Here is a 27,506-nt window from a genome sequence, read left to right as displayed (position 1 = left end):
AACACTCCTCAGTTAGCAGGATCAAGCAAGCTAAAACCCACATGGTAGCAAAAACTAATTAGCAGAAATTGTAAAGTTAGAAATGATTTAAACACACTTTGCTGTAGGCTACTATTTACTAGTGAACAAAAAATCATATGTCATATAAAATATATTCACCCCACCCAGTATTGTAATCAAAATTTACCAGAAAGCATGTAGTCCTTGACTCAGACAGTGTAGTAGTGTGGGCTCAATAGCATCTCATTAGTGTGCAAGATCTTGAGAATCAGCTGTACATGTGATGGAACAGTGCGCTGAACATGTAATGGAAGAATGCACTGTGCATGCAGAGGGTTGCAATTCCATTACATTGGGGATAGTTTAACCAAAATATGCTACAAGACCTAGAATTGCCCAATGTGCATTCCACAAAAGGTTCACTGTTATAAGGTAACTTTTTTGATGAATTTAAGTAAAATTCCCGGCCTTAACTTCCCATGAGAAATTTCCTTGGAAGGGTGAAAGGGGCAGATTTTTGGGTGATGACTGGACACCTCTAAGCCCTGGCTCCAGCAACATGCCCTTTCGGGGGGGGAGTGGTCATCCCATGGAATCTCTGACATCAGCTCTTTCTTTCTCCCCCTTTCTCTTTTGGTTAGCGCATGAGCAGTGTCTTTGTAATCAGTGACACCGCTTACCTCAGCTGGTGTCCAAGCCTTGATCAAGACTGGAATCTCTGAGTTCATGAATGAATAGAAGATGACCAAAAGACCAGGCCTAATTCGAAGGGGAAACAAGTAACAATCCTTTGTTTCCCCAAACTGTTGCGTTACCGTATTTGGAGAAGATGAAAAGTTTGGTAACAGAATGGCTGTTTGTGCCATTGACACCGAGCTAAAGCTTGTTTTGCTATGGAAAACCAATTTTTCACTAATAAACTTAAGTCAGTGGTTTTCATGGTTCAATTGGCTGACATCTCAGAAAATGTTCCAGGCTTAAGTTGTGCATTTCATAGATTCTTCTCCAATGACCAGCTTAAACAAATGTTATTTGACCAGGGAAAATGGTCCAAATCCAATTAAATATATTGATTTGGCTAAGAGCTGGAAGTCATTGAAAACCAGAGACATTAGTCTCGCCACCTGAACTAAGCACATTTACTCAACCAAACGGACGAAACATTGACGGTACAATTAGCAACACACCAATTTGCTAGCAGAACAGGAGTATTAAAAACAAATCTATCTTTCTTTCCCCCCCCCCCCCCCCCCCTGTAAAAGTGAATGTGGAACAGGAGCAACAGTATGGGCAGTAGTGTCTTCTCGGCTCCTGACTGGTCACAGACATTGCTGTGTTCCTGCGCCAGTGTTGAATGGGCACTCAATGTTGGCATTGTGTTGACTACCATGGTGTTGCGTAGCATTATGTTGGGCAGCTATGTCTCTTAGGATGTCCTGCGATACGTTGCCTTGCAGTGTGTAACCTGTAATCTTTGACTGTGCTTCTTTGTCCAGGGCTCCTGCCTTTTACGTTTCTGCGGCTATGCAAAGCAAGAAGTAAGCTACTTCAGTTGAGCTGCGTTATGCTGATTTGTACAGCAAGACCGTTGCTGCTGTGCGGTATGCTTAGCTGTAGTTGCAGGGTTCTGAAGCTCAGGAGGAACTGGGTAACTGTGCTTGATTTTTCTTAATCCCGCCGCCAGACAAGCTCGGCCTCCTCAGACGTAGCGGTGCAGTTATGTAATGAGCTAGTGGGCTCCGCTTCAGTCAGTAATCACCACACTGTTTGACTTCCTCAAGTTGTGAAGTGTCTGTACTCTGTTAGTCACTTTCTGATCTCTTGATCCTATTTCTGACTGATCCCTGGCACATTTGACTTGCTCAGAATGAGGGACTATTAGTACAAAACCAGGAAGGCTTGGGGCTATTGCACTCATAAGATTATTATTATTATTTATTTTAAATCTGTGGTTAATCAGAATTATTTCAATGATTAGGCTAGCCTTAAATGCGCTAAACGTTTTCCATGTACGGTAGTAGCTTATTTGATTATAGTCGACGGTCTAGTATGCAACTTCATAAAGTTCATAAATCAGTCAAACCAAATAGCTTAAGCTGTTGTTCCAGCGTTTATGACCATCTCTGAGCTGCTGTGCCTCGGACTACTGTGCCATTTCCTAACCCCTCTCCACCTTTCCTCCAGCCCAGAGGTATGGGCCTACCACTGGGCAACATTTATCATCGCTGACGCAACTCACACAGCCTCGGTTGTCTTATCAGCCCTTCTATATCATCACTCATATGATTTTAGCAGTGGTGCGAGGGTGTTACACCCTCACTGAGATCACAGGGAAACTTTCATTAAACTAAAATAGAACTGATTCATTTAGAGATGTGGTCATCCATCATCTTGTCCTGACTGAGCAAGAAATGGGAATAGAACAACCCAATTGTCCATCTTTGGAAAATGCTGCCTTTAGGCTATATGTTGATGACAATGGAACGATATTATTGTAAAGCCTGTTGAGTATCTTCAGGTACAGTGGCAAGCCTTACCGTTTTCATATTGGGCCTCAGGCTCTAGCTACTCTCCCTCTCGACTGGAAAGTGAGGTTCATGTTTCACATGATGAATGACTTAGTGGGCTAAACATGAAATGGCAAGTCCTTCTGCTGTGTACTAGTGACAGCCAACAACCCTGCTCCCCCTTCACTGGAAGTGCAGATCACTCTCATTTTGTAAGGATGCATAGAGGGCTCACTTTAAAAAGTGACTGCCCCTAAAAAGCTAATTTTCATTTGGTCATAAAGTCAGTCTGGTCCAAAACTGAGATTTTAAAGGAAAACATTGTATGTCACGGAATAAAGGGTACTGTAACAGTTTTCCTTGGGTTGAGTTTATTTCAATCCTGTACACAGCTGGCAGCACCCAAGCAATCATCAATTAGGAACGCGTAGCTGCTCGAGCACCATTCGTAATGCCCATGGTCAATTTGGTTTGACATTAATAACGTAGGCCTACGTGGGACAATTATTTAAAAATGTCAGTAGCTCCCAATTTCAATGACTTAACCTCAAATTAACTTTGTATAAAAATGCATATACAAATATTGAGGCATTAAATGAGACAACTAAAAGATGTGCAACATGAAAATATTGTCCCATTTACATTGTGTAATCTATTGATGTTGCATAACTAGCCCCAGAGATGGGCTAGCCAATGTCAAACCAACATTGCCACAGTTCACACCAGCCTGCTTATTGACTAAATAAGTTGGCTAGCACTAACTAGCCTAGGCAACTTCAAGACACGACCTGGTTAAACTGTTTTAAGTTATGTACAAACGCTTGCCACGTGGGAAAACACCCACATTAAACCACCCCCCAAGACAACTCTACTTTGGCTTCAGTCATGGCCGTTGCATGTAATGACCAAGTCGCTAAACAAAGCCAAATCAGGAAGTTGAACTCCCTTTAATAGTAGTCTTAAATGGGGTCTTTTTGCTTAATGAGGTTCTGAGTACGGCTATGTAAAGGGTTGGCAGAGGTCACAAATTCTGAAATATCAGTCATTCCAGACCTGTGCATCCATCTTATCAGTAGACCTACCAGTTTATGACTGCCTTGTGGACTTCATACTACCCCTGTGCAATACAACAGGCTATGCAGATTTATCATGAGAGTGCCTGGTACAGCTGGACTTCATTTATTGTCCAGGCTTGATGGAAGTTGGAGCAGGATGTCATGTAGGCCTCTAGGTAAGGTTTTCTAAGTGCTGGGCCTATAGTGGAGCGGGTTCAAAAAACGCATATAGGGCTTGGTGTAAGCCTACTTAAGTAATGTAGGGCATATTGAGTGACCTTACATGAATGCACAATGTGACATGACAAAGCATTTGGAGCAATCCCGCCCTTAAGTAGCCTATAGCCTTGTCTCTCGGTCTTGTTGTGCTAAACATTTATCTTAGGCTAGATTACTTCCTATCATATCTGACTCAGTTTTATGCAGTGGTTCTATATACCTATTCCTGTTCAGAATGATATCACTAGTATTCTTCTGTGGCTCTCTCAGCTGCTGTGGTAGCAGCTCTCTGGTTTTAGCTGGCTCACCACCCCAGGTTCTGTAGCTATGTGTTAGACCAACATGGCCCCAAACTACATGCCAAGGAGGCCTCCGCTGTTTCAGTGACTAATCATTTAGTGTCATGATTTCAGGCCATGCCCCTTTTGGGTCCAATTTATCATTCAAATTGTGGCAGGCAGCACTATCCTTTTTTCTATTTTCAATTGATTCAGTGTTTGATTTTTAGGTTTCTACTAGTCTCTTGTGACAATAAAAAAACATTAAAATGTCTGTCAGGAGACTGGGATATGACGGATAGTGTGGAACAATTCTTCTGTTGCGGTTGTTTTGTGAAACGGTTTCTTTGGAAGAATTACGATTTGAAGGGGTTCACCTACACCAGACAATACCATATTTAGAATTTCGGAACAGGAGGGTATATTTGGCCCATAGGCTTGCAGACCGAGAGAGTGAGGTTGGGGTGGGAAGCTACCAAACAGGATCCGCTTCTCACACTAGTCCAACATCTCCCCGCCCTCCACCCAGAACCTAATGGAGTAGCTGGCCAGAGGTTCTGGGTTGCTGACATTTTAACTTTGTACTAACCTGTTAGCCCAAGTCAGATTAGCACCGCATTGATTGTGCTTACACTCAACTCTCGCTTCTCCTAAATCACTTGCAGTAGGCCTGTTCTTCACATGCTTAAATTAGACTTCTCTGTTTTGGTTAGCCTGCAGTTGTTTCACTGCTGGAAGCCTATACTGTAATGGAGGTTGTCGCTCCATCCATTGTTTACCTCCATGAATCTTCCACGGGCCCACACAATGGCTGCAGCAGGCCATGGTGACCTCTCCATGTCTGCTTCAGTGATCCAGGCCTCTCCCAGGCTCAGCACCCACGTGCTAGCAGCAGCTCCCATTATGTAACCTTTTAGACAAAAGCCTGGCCGGCCTGCACACACAACTGACTGCTCTGTGCTGGCAACAGGGCCATTATGCTAGTCAGGCCATCGCTTAGGTGTCTCTCACAAAACCTAAACTTGATGGAAACTATTTTTGGGAAATTCTGACAGTTTCAACCCCGGATCGCTTACGTTGCTGTCAATATTTGCAGACACAACATTGACATTAATTTGTTGTCTTTGTTGATTTATCACCCCTAGCAGCTGTCAACTAATAATTTAGTGGACCCTTCCCTAGTTTTGTGGCCCTCACCTCACCCCATTGTCAGGAACTCCTGCTGGTTGATGCGTCAGAAGCTGAGTGCGTCCACAGGAATGGCTGATGTTAGAGGCTGGGAATAACAAAGTCCTTTCACTGGTCTGTTAGCATACATTCTGTCCACAGAGCGACACATTACCAGCAGGCATTGGCACTAGCTTGTCCGTTGATACATCATTATTTGTAGGACTTAGTTTGCTCAACTCCCAGCAGTAGGTGTAATAGTGTTTCTTAAATGAATCAGGTCATAAAGTTATCTTTATGAGATGCAGTAAAGTCAACACAACAAGAGGCTTTGTATGGAGGCCAGGGCCTAGGAAGATATTGTGTTGCTGGCTTCTGCTTCTCTCACTAGTGTAAACACTGACCTACCTCCAGGGCCAGAAGTACTTGTCCACTCAACTCAACACCTGTCTCTTTTGAATGCTGAGGATACTCACACAGCCTCTTGTCAACGGTGCCTTCTGAGAGTATTCAGACCCCTTTTTCCACATTTTCCTATGTTAAAGCCTTATTCTAGAATGTATCACATACAAAAAAAATCCTCAGCAATCCACTCAAAATACCCCATGATGACAAAGTGAAAACAGATTTTTAGAATAGTTTATTTACATAAGTATTCAGCCCCTTTGCTATGAGACTTGAAATTGAGCTCAGGTGCATCTTGTTTCCATTGATTATCCTTGATGTTTCTACAACTTGGAGTCCACCTGTGATAAATTCTATAGATTTGGAAGGGCACACACCTGACTATATATAAGATCCCAAAGTTGACAGTGCATGTCAGAGCAAAAACCAAGCCATGATGATGAAGAAATTGTCCATAGAGCTCTGAGCCAGGATTGTGTCGAGGCACAGATCTGGGGAAGGGTACCAAAAAATGTCTGCAGCATTGAAGATCCACAAGAACACAGTGGCCTCCATCATTCTTAAATGGAAGAAGTTTGGAACTATCAAGACTCTTCCTAGAGCTGGTCGCCCAGCCAAACTGAGCAGTCAGGGGAGAAGGGCCTTGGTCAGGGAGGTGACCAAGAATCCGATGGTCATTCTGACAGAGCTCCAGAGTTCCTCTGTGCAGATGGGAAAATCTTCCAGAAGGACAACCATCTCTGTAGCCCTCCACAAATCAGGCCTTTATGGTAGAGTGGCTGCTCTAAAAGGCACATGAAAACCTGCTTTTAGTTGTCAAAACGCACCTAAAGACTCTCAGACCATGAGAAACAACATTCTCTGGTTTGATGAAACCAAGATTGATGTCTTTGTCATGAATGCCAAGCGTTACGTCTGGAGGAAACATGGCACAATCCCTACAGTGCATCATGGTGGTGGCAGCATCATGCTGTGGGGATATTTTTCAGTGGCACGGACTGGGAGATCAGAATCGAGGCAAAGATGAACCGAGCAAAATACAGAGATCCTTGATGAAAACCTGCTCCAGAGCGCTCAGGACCTCTGACTGGGGCGAAGGTTCAACTTCCAACAGGACAATGACCCTAAGCACACAGCCAAGACAATGCAGAAGTGGCTTGAGTAGCCAGAGCCCGGACTTGAACCCGATCGAACATTTCTGGAGAGAGCTGAAAATAGCTGTGCAGCAACTCTTCCCATTCAATCTGAGAGCTTGAGAGGATCTGCAGAGAAGTGTTAGATACTCCCAAAATACATGTGTGCTAAGCTTGTAGCGTCATACCAAGAAGACTCAATGCTGTAATCGCTGCCAAGTGCTGAGTAAAGGGTCTGAATACTTATGTTAATGTGATATTTCAGTTTAATATTTTTTATACATTAGCAAACATTTCTAAAAACCTGGTTTTGGTTTGTAATTATTGGGGATTGTGTGTAGATTGAGAAATACATTTTTTAAAATCGATTTTAGAATAAGGCTGTAACGAAGCAAAAATGTGGAAAGTCAAGGGGTCTGAATATTTTCCGAAGGCACTGTATAGTTTTTTTTGAAGGGTAGGCTGGCCCCTATCCACAGCTTCTAGCTGTGTGTTACAGCGGCTTTGGGAAAAGACTATTACAAGAGATGTGAACATAGCGGTGATGTGTGTATGTGAACATCAGTGAATTGCTACACCGCACGTGTGTTGGAGACCCTGCAGAGAAGTCTTTTTCTTTCTTTCTTTTTGTGGCCGAATTTGGAAAGAGGGCACTGGAAATTCTCTGGTTTAGAAAGACCTTTTGTCCTGTTGCCTTATCTTGCCTGCCAGTGTGCCTTTGTTGTAAGGAGGGAGAGCGAGTGAGGGTGGGTCAAGAGAGCGAGAGAGGGATGGGTGTAAGAAAAAAGTGATTCATCAGGTGTGGAGGTGAAGAGTTCACTGAGGCATGGGCGGGGCTAGATGACTGCAGGTAACAAGGATAGTAGTCCAGTCACAGCTTGAAGCTTGAACTTCAGTATCTCAAATTCATAACATAACATGAGAGGTGGAACATTTGACCATTTAGGAGGATAGAAGGGAAATGGGGTTTTAGACTAAGATGTACACTAGGGTACCAAAGGAATTTGAATTACTGCTTTAGGCAGTGTATGCTCAAAGAGAGCTTAATCTCAATTCAGATATCTATACTGAACAAAAATATAAACACAACATGCAAACATTTCAAAGGTTTTACAGAGTTACAGGTCATATAAGGAAAGCAGACAATTGAAAATAAATACATTTGGCCCTAATCTATGGATTTCACATGACTGGGCAGGGGTGCAACCATGGGGGGAGCCAGGCCCAGTCAATCAGAATTTGTTTCCCCCCCCAAAAAATGGCATTATTACAGACAGAAATACTCTTCAGCACCCCCGTCAGGTGATCCCGCAGGTGAAGAAGCCAAATGTGGAGGTCCTGCGGTTGTTAGGCTGGCTGGACATACTGCCAAATTTTCTAAAACGACATTGGAAGCTGCTTATGGTAGAGAAATTAACATTAAATTCTCAGGCAACAGCTCTTGTGGACATTCCTGCGGTCAGCATGCTAATTGCACGCTCCCTCAACTTGAGTGTGTGGCATTATGTTCTTGATATGCCACACCTGTCGGGTGGATGGATTATCTTGGCTAAGGAGAAATGCTCACAAACAGCGAAGTAAACAAATTTGTGCATAAAATCTTAGAGAAATAAGGTTTTTATATGGAACTTTTCTGGGATTTTCTTTTCAGCTCATGAAACATGGGACCAACAGTTTGCATGTTGTGTTTTATATATTTGCTAAATGTATTATAGGTCACATATTGGCACAGTGCTGCAGCCAAACACTAGGCTACCTTATGGACTGAGATGTTGACACTAGAAGCCCATCTTATTTCTGTCAGGGACATTTCCAGTCATCCTTGCACTTGTATCGATTGCCCTCTGCATCTCTCCTTTCAATAGCCCATCTGTAGAAAATGTATTGTTCCCCAGTCTCGATTGGGGGTCATCATTGCTGTTTGCTACACTGAAAACCTATCACTGTTACCATAGTAACATGACATTTTGCCTGATCCAGCTATGCCTCTTTTCAGTAATGTGATTTTTATTGCCCATGGATTGCTGTAGTTTTGGACTTTTTCTAAACCCTGGTCATTATTTGAGACTTCTTTGTGCCCTGTAGTTTGGGGGTTCACTGACTGAGCCATGTTTTAAAGTCAGAATGGAATGGTTTCTTAAAGGGAAGGCTCGCCTCCAACTGAAGGGGAGTTCAATAATGTCCTTGTGTAGAGCTTTTCTGTCTTATGTCTGGCCTTAAATGTTTGCCAAATTTATAATTGAGCTGTCAAGGTTCCCTAATTCAATGCTAGTACTTTTTGCAATGGGCATTTTTCTGTGATGCTTTTTGTAAAGCATTCTTTATTGCCCATCGTGATAGGAGTGACGGCCAGTTAACTGAATCTGCGGCTATGCACAATAGCACAGCTATTAGGAGTGTGCTATTAGGAGTGTGCTGTGTAGGTAGAAAACAGACCCATCTGCGTCATCCCAACATGTTATCTTGTTACCATGATTCAATGCAAATGTGAACACCTTTGTGTAATTTGCAGCCTACCACAACTGTGGTCATGGGTGAGTGAGACGTGGCCAGGCAGAGGGGTCAACTGGAAAATGTTTTTCCACAGATGTTGCTCTTTACCAAAACAGGCTTCCACATAGGCACTATGAAAGGGTCAGTGGGGTTATGTTCCATCTTTTTTTGTGTGTGTTAGCTGTTAAGATTACATTTAACACACTTGAATAATTTTTCCTGGCCCTATAACATTAAATTCCACAGTACCTGCCTGCTGTACAAATGGATCATAGTTTGATGCCAATTCAGCTTTACATTTTCATCCGTTTTGCTTCTTTTTGATTCTATTTAGGTTTGGCTGGACGTGTAAGGCAAGTTGAAGAGCCCCTCTCCCCCTTCCCCTTGGTCCAGTGGTCTTGTCGGGGAGGGCGGATCCCCTGTTTTTTTTTCTTCTACCCTGATGCCGCCCTGTAAATTCATGATCACATGACCTTGGATATGGACGCAGTCCTGTCCGACTTTGTCCGTTCCACTGGAGCCGAACCAGGACTAGCCAGAGACCTGCTAGAGGGTGAGTTGCAAGGCATTCTGGGGTAAAATAGATGGTTTTATGGTCAACTGCTAGTGAGGGGTATAAATTGAGCAGTGCACCTCCCAGTTAGAGCTGTTGGTTAGGTAAGCTATCATGTAAAAGGAGGACGTTAAATCCAGAAGAGACTCAACTCTTGTTGCCTAGCAGCAGCACAAGTTGCAGGTAAGAATATGGGTTCAAAATGTAATGCACTGCAGTAGCTATATGGTGGTGAGAGACAAGACGTGCTCAAAATTCTAATATTTACTCAAGCAACGGAATGTGTCAGTGGCCTTTACATAACAGTCGCTATGGTTCTGTTGACATATGGTAAATCTTTAAACTAATGACTGTTGAGTGGATCTGACTTTTAATAGAATGCGTTGGCTTTTTCGGTCGGGTTTGACTTGTCCTTTCCATTTGCAGGGAAGAACTGGGATCTCAACGCTGCCCTCAGTGACTTTGAACAGCTGCGACAAGTGCATGCTGGGAACCTGTCATACTCTTTTGCTGAGGAGAGGACGTACCCAGCCCCGGAGAAGGAGATGGCCAGGGTGGGGCGGCCCCTTCTGCACCGTCAAGAGGAGGTGCTGCAAGGTGAGAACAATGGTAAGTAAAAAAATATATATATATACACTGCTCAAAAAAATAAAGGGAACACTTAAACAACACAATGTAACTCCAAGTCAATCACACTTCTGTGAAATCAAACTGTCCACTTAGGAAGCAACACTGATTGACAATAAATTTTACATGCTGTTGTGCAAATGGAATAGACAAAAGGTGGAAATTATAGGCAATTAGCAAGACACCCCCCAAAACAGGAGTGATTCTGCAGGTGGTGACCACAGACCACTTCTCAGTTCCTATGCTTCCTGGTTGATGTTTTGGTCACTTTTGAATGCTGGCGGTGCTCTCACTCTAGTGGTAGCATGAGACAGAGTCTACAACCCACACAAGTGGCTCAGGTAGTGCAGTTCATCCAGGATGGCACATCAATGCGAACTGTGGCAAAAAGGTTTGCTGTGTCTGTCAGCGTAGTGTCCAGAGCATGCAGGCGCTACCAGGAGACAGGCCAGTACATCAGGAGACGTGGAGGAGGCCGTAGGAGGGCAACAACCCAGCAGCAGGACCGGTACCTCCGCCTTAGTGCATGGAGGTGCACTGCCAGAGCACTGAAAAATGACCTCCAGCAGGCCACAAATGTGCATGTGTCAGCATATGGTCTCACAAGGGGTCTGAGGATCTCATCTCGGTACCTAATGGCAGTCAGGCTAACTCTGGCGAGCACATGGAGGGCTGTGCGGCCCCACAAAGAAATGCCACCCCACACCATGACTGACCCATCGCCAAACCGGTCATGCTGGAGGATGTTGCAGGCAGCAGAACGTTCTCCACGGCGTCTCCAGACTCTGTCACGTCTGTCACGTGCTCATGTGCTCAGTGTGAACCTGCTTTCATCTGTGAAGAGCACAGGGCGCCAGTGGCGAATTTGCCAATCTTGGTGTTCTCTGGCAAATGCCAAACGTCCTGCACGGTGTTGGGCTGTAAGCACAACCCCCAACTGTGGACATCGGGCCCTCATACCACCCTCATTGAGTCTGTTTCTGACCGTTTGAGCAGACACATGCACATTTGTGGCCTGCTGGAGGTCATTTTGCAGGGCGCTGGCAGTGCACCTCCTTGCACAAAGGCTGAGGTAGCGGTCCTGCTGCTGGGTTGTTGCCCTCCTACGGCCTCCTCCACGTCTCCTGATGTACTGGCCTGTCTCCTGGTTGCGCCTGCATGCTCTGGACACTACGCTGACAGACACAGCAAACCTTTTTGCCACAGTTCGCATTGATATGCCATACTGGATGAACTGCACTACCTGAGCCACTTGTGTGGGTTGTAGACTCCGTCTCATGCTACCACTAGAGTGAGAGCACCGCCAGCATTCAAAAGTGACCAAAACATCAGCCGGGAAGCATAGGAACTGAGAAGTGGTCTATGGTCACCACCTGCAGAATCACTCCTGTTTTGGGGGGTGTCTTGCTAATTGCCTATAATTTCCACCTTTTGTCTATTCCATTTGCACAACAGCATGTGAAATTTATTGTCAATCAGTGTTGCTTCCTAAGTGGACAGTTTGATTTCACAGAAGTGTGATTGACTTGGAGTTACATTGTGTTATTTAAGTGTTCCCTTTATTTTTTTGAGCAGTGTATTTTGGGCATAATGTCACTTATTTACAACCACTTATCTGTTGTCCTCTTGTTCTCCTCATTGTGATAAACTAGAACCCTCTCCTTTTGTTTTGTTAGTTCACTTTTTATTTTTTGTAAATTCTATCAAGTCAGCCTTCCTTGTATACTTTCCTTGTCAAATTTCTCTTTCCTACCCCTTCCCACAACTAACTTAAACTCCTCTTTCTCTTTTGTGATACTTCCCTCTGCAGCCACAGAGAAGCGTCTATCGAGAGGCATCTCCCATGCCAGCTCTACCATCGTGTCCCTTGCGCGGTCACACGTCTCCAGTACGGGCAACTGTAGTAGTGAGCCCCTTCTGGACACGCCTCTGTGCACATTCCAGCTGCCCGACCTCACCGTGTACCGGGACGACTTTCGCGGCTTCATCGAGAGGGACCTCATCGAGCAATCTATGATGGTGGCCTTAGAGCACGCCGGTGAGTTTAACTGCACGGGTTCCACTGCTGCCACCAATTACAAATAAATGACTTTATTCACTTCTGAAGCAATCTTGTTCATTGTGTCGTGTAGATGACCGTCTACACCATAGATTCTCAGTACAAGACGTGCGTGCTAAATAGTTTTTAGTGTGAATGAAACCGCGAGTGTCTGTTCTGTTTACGTTAAGGCCGACTCAATTGGTGGACACGGGTGGGACCTAACTGTCAGAGTCTATTGCCATTGGCGACGAGTGGGGACGGAAACTGCCTGTTACATGCAGCGTCATTGGGTGAGTGTCATAGCCTTTAAAACAAGATCCAAATCTCTGCTATGCCAATCAATGATGAAAGCTTCATTGTTAGCTGAAGTAAGCCCTTGAATAATTGTGGTACACATTATAGCTAAGCGGCAGTGTCCTACTGGAGAGGCTTAGCCCAGAGCAATTAATTAGGACCCAATTGAGGTGTAAGCATTGCAGCTAAAATGCCTTGTAATCCATCCTTAGGAATTGGGCTTTATTTGTGATATTCCTGAAGCTACAGCCCATAATGGCACACTAGGCTAATTAAGAACACAACTCCCACATCAAACAACTTGCCTTTTGCCTAGAGTAAGGTTTGGATATAACCACTGCTTTTCCTTTCTTTGGGATGGTGTTGTGTATATTATGTGCTTGTACGGCCTTGCAGGTATGTGGGGCTTTCATGACCGCGACCTGATGCTGCGGAAGTCTCTGTATGCACTGATGGACCACGGCCAGGAGAGGGAGTCGCTGAGACGCAGGTGGAGGTGGCAGCAGACCATGCAGAACAAAGAGGTGGGGGATTCACTAGGATGGATCCATGTGAAACTTAGTCCTAAGGGATTGTTTACAGTCCAAACTTCCATTTCAGTGTATTGAAGTGTGTGTGTGTCCACAGTCTGGTCTGGTGTACACAGAGGAGGAGTGGCAGAAAGAGTGGAATGAGCTGCTAAAACTGGCCTCCAGTGAACCTAGGATACACTACAGCACCAATGGCAGCAATGGGTAAGACCTGTCTCGGACACCTCTCGCACGCATTATTTATGTTAAGTATGTATACTATTATATTAAGTGTGAGGCATGCCACATGGAGTTACGGCCCATCATGAGCCTCTGTTTTGGAACAAAGACTAAGATAGTAAGAGGAAAATGTTAGATAGTGGCTACCTATGTCACTTCCTGCGTGTTTCCTGATCTGACCTCGTTTGTTTCCTATGTGCAGGACGGAGTCTTCAGAGGAGCCTGTGTACGAGAGTCTGGAGGAGTTCCACGTGTTCGTCCTGGCCCATGTCCTGAGGAGGCCCATAGTAGTGGTGGCAGACACCATGCTCAGGGACTCTGGAGGAGAGGGTAGGAAGACACATTTTGATATACCAATTTGGCTGCCTTACATCCATAAGCTATGCTTTATGAACTTTAGTGTTGTAACTGATTGTGATGTTTTATGCTGAATGTTATTCTCTTCCTCCCTTCCCTCACCAGCTTTTGCCCCCATCCCATTTGGAGGGATCTATCTGCCCCTGGAGGTGCCAGCTGCCAAGTGCCATCGCTCGCCCTTAGTGCTGGCGTACGACCAGGCCCACTTCTCTGCCCTCGTCTCCATGGAGCAGAAGGACGGCTCGAAAGAGCAAGGTAATGTTACGTGTCCATCCTTTTAACTACCTATTACAACACAACCAACACGTCTCATAGTGAAGTGGACCACTTGAATAGACTGCACCTCATCAAAGTGGAAATTAGAGCAACTGCACATCAATCATAGTCCCAAAATTGACTAATGTGTAAAAACAATTTTTTTTAGACTTCAGTGTTTTTCTAAAATGAAAAGGTCTGAGATTAGGAGTACCTGTCACATTTTGATTTCTTTGTAATATTTGAAGGTTCGGTTTTGGTTTCAAGTAATTCCCTTGACTGACACAGTGTTTGTTTGTAAAGTATCACTCACTTGACGCTCCGACTGAAGAGTAGCATTCTGATCTCACAACATCAGTCAAACACTGACGCAGAAGTTGGCTAGCTTGTTAGCTACTTCCAGACACAAATGAGAGAACACCTCCCTCTGACCATTTTACTCACCCTAGAAAAGCTGGTTAGACTGTTCTCTTATCAAGAAGGGTTAATGACTGTAACAATAAAAACAGTAAAACATTTTTAGCCAGTCTTTACTGAAACATGTCAACTGGGTGTATGTCATTTGTAAATTCATCAATTATTCTGCACTCTGGGTCTCAAACCAGAGTACTAATCGGAGTAGATTGCCAGTGTTTACGAACTCACCCCATGACCAACATCAAAGTACGCCTCCAAGACACGAATCTAGTCTTTTCAGTTGTGTTCTTAATGAGGCAAGGAAGACTGAGGAGAAATTGGCCTTTTTTTTTTTTTATTTATTTTTTTAATAAATACATTTTATCCCCTTTTCTCCCCAATTTTTCGTGGTATCCAATCGCTAGTAATTACTATCTTGTCTCATCGCTACAACTCCCGTACGGGCTCGGGAGAGACGAAGGTCGAAAGCCATGCGTCCTCCGAAGCACAACCCAACCAAGCCGCACTGCTTCTTTAACACAGCGCGCCTCCAACCCGGAAGCCAGCCGCACCAATGTGTCAGAGGAAACACCGTGCACCTGGCCCCCTTGGTTAGCGCGCACTGCGCCCAGCCCGCCACAGGAGTCGCTGGAGCGCGATGAGACAAGGAAATCCCTACCGGCCAAACCCTCCCTAACCCGGACGACGCTAGCCCAATTGTGCGTCGCCCCACGGACCTCCCGGTCGCGGCTGGCTGCGACAGAGCCTGGGGGCGAACCCAGAGCGGTCCCTCTTTAATTAGTACTTTGCATCAGTTGAATGACAATTGCTGGATTGAAGAATGCTTTTAATTTTACTTTGAACATTTTTGCTCCCTCTCCCCCACAGTTGTGATCCCTCTCACTGACTCAGAACACAAAATGCTGCCTGTACACTTTGCAGTGGATCCTGGGAAGGACTGGGAATGGGGCAAGGATGACACGGACAATGTCATGTTGGCAAGGTATGATCCGACTCATTGCACTTCAAATTGGGTCTGCATTACCCCCTCCAAAAACACACACGTAGTCACTTTGTCCTCATAGGACCTAATATCCTGTATTGACCCCTGCTCCAGATTAGAGAAATTAGTGAGATTAGCTCTATGATTGGAACAAGGGGGAATACAGAAATAGCCCGAAATAAAAATAAGTGGATATTTATTCCACAGGATTAAGATTTGCTGCTGTGTTTCAACAGGAATGGTGTACAAAAATAACTTCAATGGAATTAATACAGTGCCTTCAGAAAGCATTCACACTCCTTGACTTTTTCCACATTTTGTAGTAGAATTGTGTTTGTAGAAATGTTTACTAATTACATTTTTTTTAAAGCTGAAATGTCTTCGGCCAGTAAGTATTCAACCCCTTTGTTATGACAACCCTAAATAAGTTCAGGAGGAAAAATGCAATAATAGTGTTTAACATGATTTTTGAATGACTACCTCATCTCTGTACCCCACACAAACAATTATCTTTAAGGTCTCTTAGTCGAGCAGTGAATTTCAAACACATATTCAACCACAAAGACCAGGGAGGTTTTCCAATGCCTCGCAAAGAAGAGCGCCTAATGGTAGATACATTTTTTTTTTTTTTTTATAAAAAAAGAGGCAGACATTGAATACCCCTTTGAGCATGGTGAAGTTATTAATTACACTTGGAAGGTGTGTCAATACACCCAGTGACTAAGATACACGCAGCCTTCCTAACTCCGATGCCAGAGAAGAAGGAAACCGCTCAGGGATTTCACTAGGAGGCCAATGGGGACTTTTTAAAACGGTTAAAGTTTAATGGCTTTGATAGAACTGAGGACGGATCAACAACATTGTAGTTACTCCACAATAGTGCTGAGCGATTGGTGCTTTTTAGGTCGTTTTGGTTTGATTATAAAAAAAGAATCACGTTTTGATTATTTGGGTTGAAAGCTGTAACACCGAATAATAACAATGAATTAAAGTCACATGATGGTAGTGGACTGTCCATTACTGCTTATCATTTATTCACATTACTTTATTAATATTTCAGTTGTGTATATTACATTTGTTTTATGGCTTTAATTCATTCCAAGTCCTCATCTCTGTAGCGCTGCTTTCTGACAAAATCCCAATTTGTTTTAGTTCTTCAAAGGCATACTTTTATGGCATAATTTTATGACTGCTGTATTTTCAGGTAGAGATAACTAGCGAAGCAACAGCTGCTTTCTATGTCCCATCACGATCAAACATTTGTGTGTCTTCTGTAGCAGGCGTAAAAGAAAGACCGGAAAATTAGATGCGCAATGGATTATGGTCATTGTAGTTAATTGTAGTTATTTTAAGTTCCAAAATATGTAAAATATTTGTCTGCTGGAAACTACAACTCACTACTACATCGCACAGTTCAGGCTGGATTGGATTTATCTCTAGAGAAACGGCAATGTGTGCATTGAGCTCACGGGGAAAAATGGATTTAAAATAATTTAACCAACAACACGATTAGTTCTTTTAAAAAAAACAAAAAATAACTTGAATTTAATTTCTCAGCACTACTCCCCTATTCTAAACTAAATGGCAGAGTGAAAAGAAGGATGCCTATATAGAATACAAATATTACAAAACATTCATCCTGTTTACAATAAGGCACTAAAGTAAAACTACAAAGAAATGAACTTTATGTCCTGAATTCGAAGAATTATGTTTGGGGCAAATCCAACAACACATCACTGAGTACCGCTCTTCATATTTTCACGCATGGTGGTGGCTCCATCCTGTTATGGGTATGCTTGTATTCAGCAAGGACTGTTGAGTTTTTTAGTATAAAAAGAAACGGAATGGAGCTAAGCACAGACAAAATCCTAGAGGAAAACCTGCTTCAGTTTGCTTTCCAACAGACACTGGTAGACAAATTCACCTTTTAGCAGGACAATAACCTAAAACACAAGGCCAAATATACACTGGAGCTGCTTACCAAGATGACATTGAATGTTCCTGAGTGACCAAGTTACAGTTTTGACTTAAATCAGCTTGAATATCTATGGCAAGACTTGAAAAAGGCTGTCTATCAATGATCAACAATCAACTTGACAGAGCTTGAAGAATAAAAAAATAAAATGTGCAAATATTGTACAATCCAGGTGTGCAAGGCTCTTAGAGACCTACCCAGAAAGACTCACGGATGTAATCACTGCCAAAGGTGATTCTAACATGTATTGACTCGGGTGTGAATACTTTACGTAAATGAGATTTCATTTTCAATAAATTAGCAAACATTTCTAAAAACGTGGGGTATACCATTGAGGTATTGTGTGTGGATGGGTGAGATTATTTAATCCATTTTAAATTTAGGCTGAAACACAACAAAATGTGGAATAATTCAAGGGGTATGAACACTTTCTGAAGGCACTGTACATAGTTTGCCTGAAAATGGATTATAGAAAGATTTGTATGGGGAATTAGAATTTCAGTTCTACACAATTATGCATTCATGTTGGCTACATTTCTGACACAGTATTTATCCATTATCAAAGGTTACATAGTTTCAAGTGAGCCGCTTGGGCCTCAAGACTTGAACAGATGCCACGCCATTAGCCTAGTTTGAATAACTGTCATGTTTCCAGACATCACTTATGTAGCCTAGTTCTTATTTCCCTTTCTCTAAATGATGCATGTAATATTCTGGGAAGCAGCCTTTTCTCTAAATGTTTCACCCAACATGGTGTTACTGTTAGGGGCACGACAAGGTGATTTCACCCTCCGTTTTGAACTTTGACCTGTCTGTCTTCCTCCCTCAGTGTGACCCTGTCCCTGGAGGCAAAGCTCCAGCTGCTACACAGCTACATGACTGTTACCTGGCTGCCCCTGCCCTGTGAGGTATCTTTCGTGTTCTCATTCGCTAAGGGGGAATCCTAACTCTTAACACACTTCCCTCAGTCATGCATTGATGTCAATGGGAGACTAAGGGACCATTTGAGTTGTCGGTTTGGATTCAGCCCTGGTTGCAGGTCATTTTGTAACAATAGCATACCTGAACACCCCCTCTAAATTGATTGTGAATGTGAAGCTTGGATCATATCTTACTTACCTGGTTACGTTTTTAGCATGTTGTAATGGATGGTTAAATTGAAATGAAAAGATTATATGAGAGATATGTAGATAAGCTATTTACTGTGTTACATAACTGTGCGGGTTTCTGGTATTATGTGGGTTGTAATTTTCTGTTTTGTTCTAGTCGGTAGTCATTCCCTCTGCTTCACAAACCCCATGTTGAAAACAAACCACACACAAAATGACGTCACACTAAATAGTTTGAATGGCCTTTTCGTGCATTCCAATCTAATGCTGTGAGTTAGAAAGGATATCAACCTCATGGCAATTTCACCGTTAACCTCTAGTGAGAAGTAGCAATAGGATCGCTGTTGAAGAGCTGAGGTATTCTCTGACTTTCCAATAAAAACGATGACGTTGGTGTTACCTTTAGATCTTCGGTTGTCACGGTTATGGGGCTTGGCAGAGAGGACCGTTTTTATAACTGTCCATTGTGTGAACTGGTGTCATCATTATCTTCATTGTAGGTTCCACCCTCTACAATTATAGCATGTATATTTTCCAATAGAATCTATAGAAATGGCAAAGAAGCTTCCTGAACCGAGTCATCTGCACCTCTCACTCCTGCTCTTAATCTCTCTGTTGCTCTCTGCATCACTCACACTCACACCCGCTCCCTGTTTCTTTTTTTATTTCTCTATAATTCATCATCGGTGTGTCTGTTCTTTCAGCAGGCACCTTTGGCTCAGCCCGAGTCCCCCACCGCCTCTGCAGGAGAGGACGCCCGCACCCCTCCCGACTCAGGAGAATCCGACAAGGAGTCGGTCAGCAGCAGCTCCAACGGTGATGCAATGACGACTGCAGGGGCGGCCAGCGCAGGTGGAGGTGTGTCGACTAAGAACAGCTCCTCTTCCTCCAGCTCGTCCAGTAACAGCTCGGTAACATTGACGACGGGTATGGGGGGAAAGGAAAAGCCCAAGAAGGAGAAAGACAAAGACAAGAAGAGGGCTGACTCTGTGGCCAACAAGCTGGGCAGCTTCGGCAAGAGCCTGGGCAGCAAGCTTAAAAAGAACGTGGGCGGGCTGATGACGGGGAAGAATGCAGGAGGCAGCGGGGCCAAGCAGGAGGGCACAGAGAAGAAAGGTTCGCTGAGGGGGCGGAAGGGCAGCAAGGACAGCTCGCCTTCGGCCCACGCTTCTGAGGACTCTGGGAAGTGCTCGCCGTCGTCGGGAAGTGAGCGTCAGAATGGCACGGGCGGCGGCAGCAGCGAGAGTGACCCGTATAAGTACAGTGCCGACGTAAAGGCGAGCCTGGGCATCCTGCGGGCGGCCATGCAGGGCGAGAGGAAGTTCATCTTCGCTGGCCTGCTCACCACCAGCAACCGCCAGCCCTTCCAGGAGGAGATGATCCAGCGCTATCTGTCTGACGCTGAAGAGCGCTTCCGGGTAGAGCAGGAGCAGCAGCGGCGAGAGGCAGAGCGGAAAGGAAGCACCAACGGCGTCCAGCAGCCGAAGAAGGAGGCAACGGCAGGCACAGAGGTGGGCTACCGCACCTATGAACCGAAAGAGGAGCCGGCTGAGAGCTCACCGCCCAACTTCAGCAACCTCAAGTCGTCCTCATTCAACCCCTCACTCTACTCCGGCGTGGTGCCCATCCCCCGGCCAACCTTCATGGACCAGCCCCCCTCCCCGGCCCCGCTCACTCAGCACCCACACATGCACGGCTACATGGAGACGCGGCGCCAGCTTGCAGGCGGCTCCCCAGCCTCGTCTTATCCCGGTCTGCCCTCCTACGCCACCCTCCCCCGCCACTGCCCCATGGCGCAGGGCCCCCCTCACCCCCAGTACCACCCCCCGCAGGCACCCCTCAGCCCCTTTCGCCTCATCCCCTCTTTCGCACCCTCATACCTCCCCGAGCACGACCCTCCAGACTACCCCACCTCAGAGCCTGTAGGCGGGGGCTACACTAACGGATTCCGGGACGTGCGCTCCGGCCTGGATGTTCCTCGCAGCGGGCCTCTCCCGGTCAGGCACTACTCCCTGGGCAGCGCCGGAGGCCTGTCCAGCCGCTGCCGGACGCCCAGCTGCAACTACTACGGACACCCCGAGACGGGCAACTACTGCTCCTGCTGCTACCGAGAGGAGCTGAAGAGGGAGACGGAGCCAGCCATCCACAGGTTCTGAACAGATGGACTGACCAGAACTGGCTTTGTGGCCACCAACCACAAGGAAACTGATGGATGAGATTTCTTGCTATAGGACGATACAGAGCCTGGCCCTCTCATCGCATCACTTCCTTCTCTAAAGGCAACACTGTGTGTTGAGAGCGTCCTGAACAGGATCAGTACAGTGACTTCAGAGACTGGCGAGAAGGGGGCTGTGGCTGGCGGCCGCTGCGGCGAGCGTTAGACAATAGGACTGTGCACATCTCTTACATTTGCTGTGGCTCTTATGCAGTGTGTGTGTGTGTGTGTGTGTGTGTGTGTGTGTGTGTGTGTGTGTGTGTGTGTGTGTGTGTGTGTGTGTGTGTGTGTGTGTGTGTGTGTGTGTGTGAGAACTGCAGGCTCTCCTCCACTTTGTCCCCTCGTTGCCTTGCAACTGTCTCCTCCTGGTGGAGAGAATGTATACGGCAGGCGATACACGCACACTGACATTCACATTACACACACAAACTAACACTGCACGAGCACAACCAGAAACTTCTTGATTATCACTCTTCTCCATATGTGGAGACGACCTATATTTGGCCCTGTAAATTGGTGGTATATTAACATATGAATCAGTCCTTCGATGTCTTGTCTATTCAACCAGAGGGTTAGAGATGTATGCAGACGAACTAGCCTAAGACATTACTGTTACCGGGTGCTCATGTATGACTTGGGAATGAACCGTGCTCTTTCCTGATGAGTAGTTGGGTTTCTTTTGCGTTGGTCCTCGCTCTTGTAATGCAAATTGAAACTACAGTATTATGTTACAGTATTTGCTGTTCTGTTTGCTTCAATGGTGCTGCTAACATTCCAGAATGCAACAGGCCCCCTCTATACAAGTTCATCTCAAATATAAACAGGCAAACAGATAGCCCTATCCATCCTTAAGATGCCTTTTATGGCAAAGTAGCCATCCAATCTAAATTCACCACTGTGTCCAGATATCAGTCAAGTACATTTTTAAACTTCTACCATTTTTAGATGTCTCCCAGTATCAATTATAGAACATACATGGCGGAGTACTGCGGTAGATATTCCCGAATGGCTAATATACAGTTTTTAGTAAGGTTGCTCGAATCTTACTGTTCCTGGCTTGTTTTTGTCATTTTATATCCATCATGAAAATGAGGCATTTCAATAATATGCTGGTACGTTTAGGGTCATCCAACACTACTAAACCGGCATTCAAAACCAACTCCCCTCGCATGTTCAGCTCAAGACCTCAAGGTAATCAGTACATGCTAAACTGATGAACGTTCACATTTTGATTGAAAAAGACACTGTCCATTGTAACATTGTAACTGTCAATTAGTCTCTGCTTCTCTTGTGGCTGAGAAAGGTAACAGGTATTTTATGGAATCTTGTCCATAGGGCTGTGTTACTTTAGCCTAAATATTCAAAACTTTTCATGAATACCTACTTATGGCAAACCCCAAATTCCTGACATGGACACCCCATTGATACGATTAAAAACAAGTTGGATTGTTTAACCCAACTCCCCTTCAAGTCCTAATTGAAGGCATTGTGTTGATTCCAAACAAGTGACTGACACCTGTCGCTTAACCTCTTTCTGCACAAATTCAAGCACTTTCCTAATGTCCGTAGATATTTTGTTACCGTTTTGAAGGTATCTGACTGTTATGTTGTCCTTAGGTCATGTCAGAACTGTAGACACTGCCACCTCTACTTGCAGGAGGGCAGATGCATGGGCTAGAACCCCTTCGCTAAGGATTCAGTTACCATGGGAACAGCCTTTTGGTGCCAGTATTGTGGTTTAACTCTATTTCCTAGTTGCCTTTTTCAGTCTCTTGTCCTTGTGGCATTACAATCTTGTTTGTATGTTTTACAAAATGTGCATCAGGTGTACAATACTCGTTTTTGCTGCAGTTTCTCTTCTGGTATTTTTGTACCCTACTCAGTGTAAAGCCCCTGTTTTTAATTATTTTCATTTTGCACCCAGACATGGAGTCATTGTTCGAAGATCATAACAAAGTGATTTAGAGATCAAATGTAAAAAAAAAATATATATATAAATAATAATTCTGGAGTTTGGAACATATCACATTTTTTAGATACCGTTTTGGTCTTGTGTTACACTCAATGATTTGCAGATTAGGAATTGATTTGTTTTTCTCATCACCAATGTATTAACACTTTCTCATCCAAGCCGTGTTATTACCAATGAGCCATGTAGAATCATGAGGAAGACCAATCTTCCTGACTCTATAAACTCTTTTCACTTGAAGCACAATAGGGAGAGAATATCTGTATGCAATTCACTGCCTTACCCAATGGATGGCGCTCTTGTATTTGTATTCAATGTTCCTGGAAGTTTCCATGCCCTAAACCAAAAATACAAAAGAGAACAATTTAAGGGTACTAAGATTTGAGTTTATAAAAATAAAAAAATGATTGCCAAGGTTGAGGGACTCTTCTCTCTCTTTTTAAGTAATGTTTGTCTTTTGAGAGGTAGTTCAAACATGCGGCTCAAAATAGTCACCCTTTAAGGGATGCTCCATGACTTCGAGGTGGCATGGGCATCTTGAATTGGAACCAACCATTCCCCACAAAACCATTAAGCTATATCCCAAACAATATTTCTGTGTGACGTGGGGTGTGTGCGTGTGTTTGTGCGCTTACGCTGTATGAAACCATTTTGCAACAAAAAATTGCAGCTCATAAGGCACAAACAGGTCATCTTTAATGAAAAGATGATGGCTAACTAAGAAACGGGTGTATGCGAGCTGTCTCCTCTCCTTCCAATGTAATAATATTTGCTTACATCAACAACATTGGATGGCTTACAGACAACATCTTGAACATTTGACTTAGACTGCAAACATTTTTGTATAAAAAACAAATGACAGTGAGGTTGTATATGTTCAAGTTATTTTTGTAAACCCAATGTTTTACAATGTTTTTAAAGATAATCTATATTGACGGATACTAAAATTAGTGGAAGATAAGCTTGTAATAGCCTGGGTGTATGGAGGAGTCAGTATTCACCAAAATGGACAGTTTGGTTGTCAAGGTTGATCACAAAAGAGCCTCCTAAACTCAAAGGTTTCTCATTAGCAAAGTAGTTTCCTCCTTGCTGACCTGACGATATGATTTGAGAATATATATTTATAGTGAGATTATTTTTTTCAGAAGCTTCCTTTTGGAATGTTTAGTTGAACTTTTAGTATGTTCTTTCTTACGTGTCAAACAGACTGGCTTTTATTTGTTTGTTTTTATTTGAATTTTAAGTGTTCATTTAAAAAAAAAAAATCTCACCACCAATCCATGCAATGCTAACACATTACAGCAATGATTCAATACTTGATTGTTGATGTTTTCAACCTATGCTCTTGCTGCAATCCCTCTCTCGGAATAAGATGGCTTTGAATTTGTAATACTAAGTAACTGACCCATTATTTTTATATTGTACATTTTCTCTCATTTCTATGGGACAGAATAGTCATCAGCAACATGAACCTGGGATACTTTAGTTGCATGGGACTGGAACTGTTGCATGTAAATGACTATCCGTTTAACCAAATTTGTGCATTATTTTGAGCTGATTTGAGCAGTCCTGGTTTTCTGACCTGTTTGTTTTATCTTCATCTTTTCATGTTTGGAGAGGAGAGGCTGTGACAGTGCAATCTGGATGGAAAGAACATCTGATTTAAATTTTTACAAAAAAAAATGTTGCACTGTTTGAATAAATTCTCATTGTATTTCAACATGATGGCAATCCCAAAAGTTTTACTCCGTTTCTGACTGTTTTTTTGGGGGGGGGGTTACAAATGTATGGTAGGTATTCCAGAGATGTACAGAAAAGGGATAGTCTGTTTTTCAATGTGCTCATTGGATGTACAATAATGTTGGATGAAAGGTGAGAATTGGTATTATCTTGATCTAAGGAGGATGTAATTGTGACACCATTGATTTCTAATCATTCGTGGCCAGACGACGTAAACATAAATGGTACCATAGTCCAGTACATTTATCGATCATCTGACCAAATGACACCAGATTTTAGTTCTGGGTTAACTGAGATTACATTGACTCTAACAATTTGTACATCGATTCATCTACATCTGATGCCAGCCAGTGGATATAAATGTTCAAAACTATTGGATTATATTGTCCAATTATCAACTGTTGAAACACTCAAATCAGCCAAGCAAGAGAGACTTAATTTTACATATTAGAAACAACTTATTACAGCTTTACACAGACGTAAACTTTCACCCAGATGAGGCAGCCGACACTGTCTGAAGCTGTTCTATGTATTAGAGAAATTGGAGACCCTTATTTAATATTGAATAGGGTCCCATGTGGTAGAACGAGATTTGGATTTATAGCTCGTTCACAAGGACACGGTCTCCCTACCTGTCTGTTAGGAGGGACAGACTGTACTTCATCCATTTAGAATTTCTATTTGCTCATCGAAAGGAATTTATGCAGTACATTCCCACTGGAATATTCTTCCAATAGCATCTGTCTGCATTACTGCAGTACTACCTTTCTACATTGTCAGTTCCGATGACAGAGCAGCCATTCCTCAGACGCTCATCATTTATCAAAGGATCAACTGCAGGTACTGTATCACTCATCCATCACTTGCCTTTGTTAAGATTAATAAGACTAACGCCTACAAATGTGTACCTTTTTTTTAGGGCTTTTATTTTGTATGTAGTTGTATGCTGGTACTGTTAATTTATGTAGATTTTGAAATATTGATTTTATTGCTTCTGTGCTCTTTAAGCTTAGTCATCCTCATGGCATTTTTCTTATGTTTACATCGTTGCTTCCATTCTTGTTTGAAATTCTCAAGGTAGGCGAGAAGTTGAACACTTAGTGACAATGCCATTTTACAGAATACTACAAATGCAGCATCCAACTCATTCTGCTTTAGTAACATGGGTATAATGATTTACAACTATTTTATAAGCATGTATGATCCTGTAAAATGGTATCATGCGGCTGATAAGTATCTATATGAGACTGATAGTCTAAGACACAGGTGTCAAACTCATTCCACGGAGGGCCGAGTGTCTGCGGGTTTTCGCTCCTCCCTTGTACTTGATTGATGAATTAACATCACTAATTAGTTAGGAACTCCCCACACCTGGTTGTCTAGGGCTTTATTGAAAGGAAAAACCAAAAACCTGCAGACACTAGGCCCTCCGTGGAATGAGTTTGACACCCCTGGAAGATATCACGTTTTTATTTCTGAGCTTCAGGTGGTTTTCGAAAGTTCTAATTTCAGCAAATCAGTTTGTCAATTACAAATGACATATTAGCATTGGAGGCAAAACACTTGTATTTAGAAATATCTGTGCATTTGTGTATAGGCCTGTATTCAACAACCTATTAATTGGCCCATTTGAACCATCAAGATTTCCATAAAACTAGGCTTACTTCAAAAGCTCTACATACGGTCACCTTTCCTAAACCCCAAATTCAAAATGTCACCACAGCGTTCTTCATGGTCCTGAAGAACTGAACTGCTTTAGTCCCAGTGCTATTGACACATTCAATTAACCAATACCTTAATTACCTGAATACGGTGTAGTGCAGGATGGAACCGAACATGCACACCTTGTGGCTTAATTTGCAGGACCATTAGTGAAGAACACACTACTGGTAAAAAAAAAAAGGGTTCCTATTAGATGCTTTTTACACTTCTGGCCCTTTAAGAGGCTCTACTGCACTTGCTTTTTTTCACTGGTGTGTGTCATTTTAACTATGGCGAGGGAAACAACAAATGGAACGCAAGAGGGACAAGCAGAGAGAGGTTTACAATTCTTTCCCATATCAGTGACTGACAACTATAAGCAAATATTCCTGACAGGCGGTACATTTATGCGGGGCGTGCTCTACACAGTAGCATACATACATGGATGCTTTCGGCAATGATAAACGTGAAAGAAACGAAATTAGTTTCTAATTCAGAGACCACCTCTGTTCTCGAAACCGGTGATGCATGGTCTCGCTGACATTCGAAGAAAGTGGACCGTTTCTTATGTTTTCCTGAAAAAGACATGGAGCGATTAAAGGCATTTTTTCTTCTCGCCATCGGAAAAATTGAAATGAACTAAAGTCTGATAGCTTACTTTCTGTAGTTCGTGCCGGGAGAGTTGGATATTGGACGTCAAAATGTTAACGGGATCCAAAACCACGTTCAAAGTGAGACAAATGGTTCCAGATATAAAGGTAGGCTTTCGACGCAATGTTTTAATATTCTGTTTTATTTTCTTCATATTCTGAAAGTTAGCTTGCCCTGGCTGAACTTTTTCGGTACCAATGAGAATAATAAACTGAAATACTTTCTTCCATCATTGGTGGACTATATACACAGATGTAGAGTGTAGATTCCACCTAGATATTTTGCTGTGTTCAGAATGGTTAGTTACATTGTCGAATAAGTTGGACACATTGTATCGAATTCTATGAAACATTTTAAGACGTATTACTTGTGGAAACGGTTTAATGGTTTGATAACCTACATTCCACAGACAGACTGAAGGCCTTTTGTTCTTACTGTCTGGGACTGAGGGGGTTGTTTTCCTTTTGTACAGCAACAAATACAAGCTGTTCATCGTAGCATTCTTTGTTTTATGTACAATGTTTCTATACGGTAAAGAGGCAGGCAGCACGTGTGCACTGATGAATTTTTCCTGCTTGGATTGTATGAATTATTATCCATACCAAATGATGGCA

General features: G+C 43.4%; 2 protein-coding genes across 4 annotated transcripts in view; both read left to right on the top strand.

Annotated features, from left to right (window-relative positions):
- The window catches only part of LOC129837828 (OTU domain-containing protein 7B-like), a 34,096-nt gene extending 9,551 nt beyond the window's left edge, over window positions 1-24,545 (top strand). The window contains exons 2-12 of the mRNA XM_055904289.1: window positions 9,592-9,810; window positions 10,237-10,419; window positions 12,248-12,475; window positions 12,667-12,768; window positions 13,169-13,296; window positions 13,400-13,506; window positions 13,724-13,851; window positions 13,984-14,133; window positions 15,418-15,532; window positions 18,337-18,415; window positions 19,321-24,545. Of these exons, the coding sequence (XP_055760264.1) occupies window positions 9,726-9,810; window positions 10,237-10,419; window positions 12,248-12,475; window positions 12,667-12,768; window positions 13,169-13,296; window positions 13,400-13,506; window positions 13,724-13,851; window positions 13,984-14,133; window positions 15,418-15,532; window positions 18,337-18,415; window positions 19,321-20,772 (2,757 nt within the window). The 5' untranslated portion in view covers window positions 9,592-9,725 and the 3' untranslated portion in view covers window positions 20,773-24,545. The remainder of the gene's footprint in view (window positions 1-9,591; window positions 9,811-10,236; window positions 10,420-12,247; window positions 12,476-12,666; window positions 12,769-13,168; window positions 13,297-13,399; window positions 13,507-13,723; window positions 13,852-13,983; window positions 14,134-15,417; window positions 15,533-18,336; window positions 18,416-19,320) is intronic.
- Window positions 24,546-25,122: 577 nt separating this feature from the next.
- The window catches only part of LOC129837830 (myotubularin-related protein 11-like), a 31,624-nt gene continuing 29,240 nt past the window's right edge, over window positions 25,123-27,506 (top strand). The window contains exon 1 of one of the 3 annotated variants that reach the window (XM_055904292.1): window positions 25,123-25,380. Coding sequence is in view for 2 of the 3 variants with exons in the window: in XM_055904290.1 (XP_055760265.1) it covers window positions 26,943-26,999 (57 nt within the window). In the remaining variant the exon portion in view is untranslated. Of the gene's footprint in view, window positions 25,381-26,506; window positions 27,000-27,506 lie in introns of those variants that run through there. The other 2 variants (XM_055904290.1, XM_055904291.1) reach the window with 2 other exon arrangements.

Source organism: Salvelinus fontinalis, chromosome 38 (assembly GCF_029448725.1).
Source record: "Salvelinus fontinalis isolate EN_2023a chromosome 38, ASM2944872v1, whole genome shotgun sequence".
NCBI classification, from domain to species: domain Eukaryota; kingdom Metazoa; phylum Chordata; class Actinopteri; order Salmoniformes; family Salmonidae; genus Salvelinus; species Salvelinus fontinalis.
Note: the sequence above shows the minus strand (reverse complement) of the source record. Positions and strands in the feature narration are given on the sequence as shown.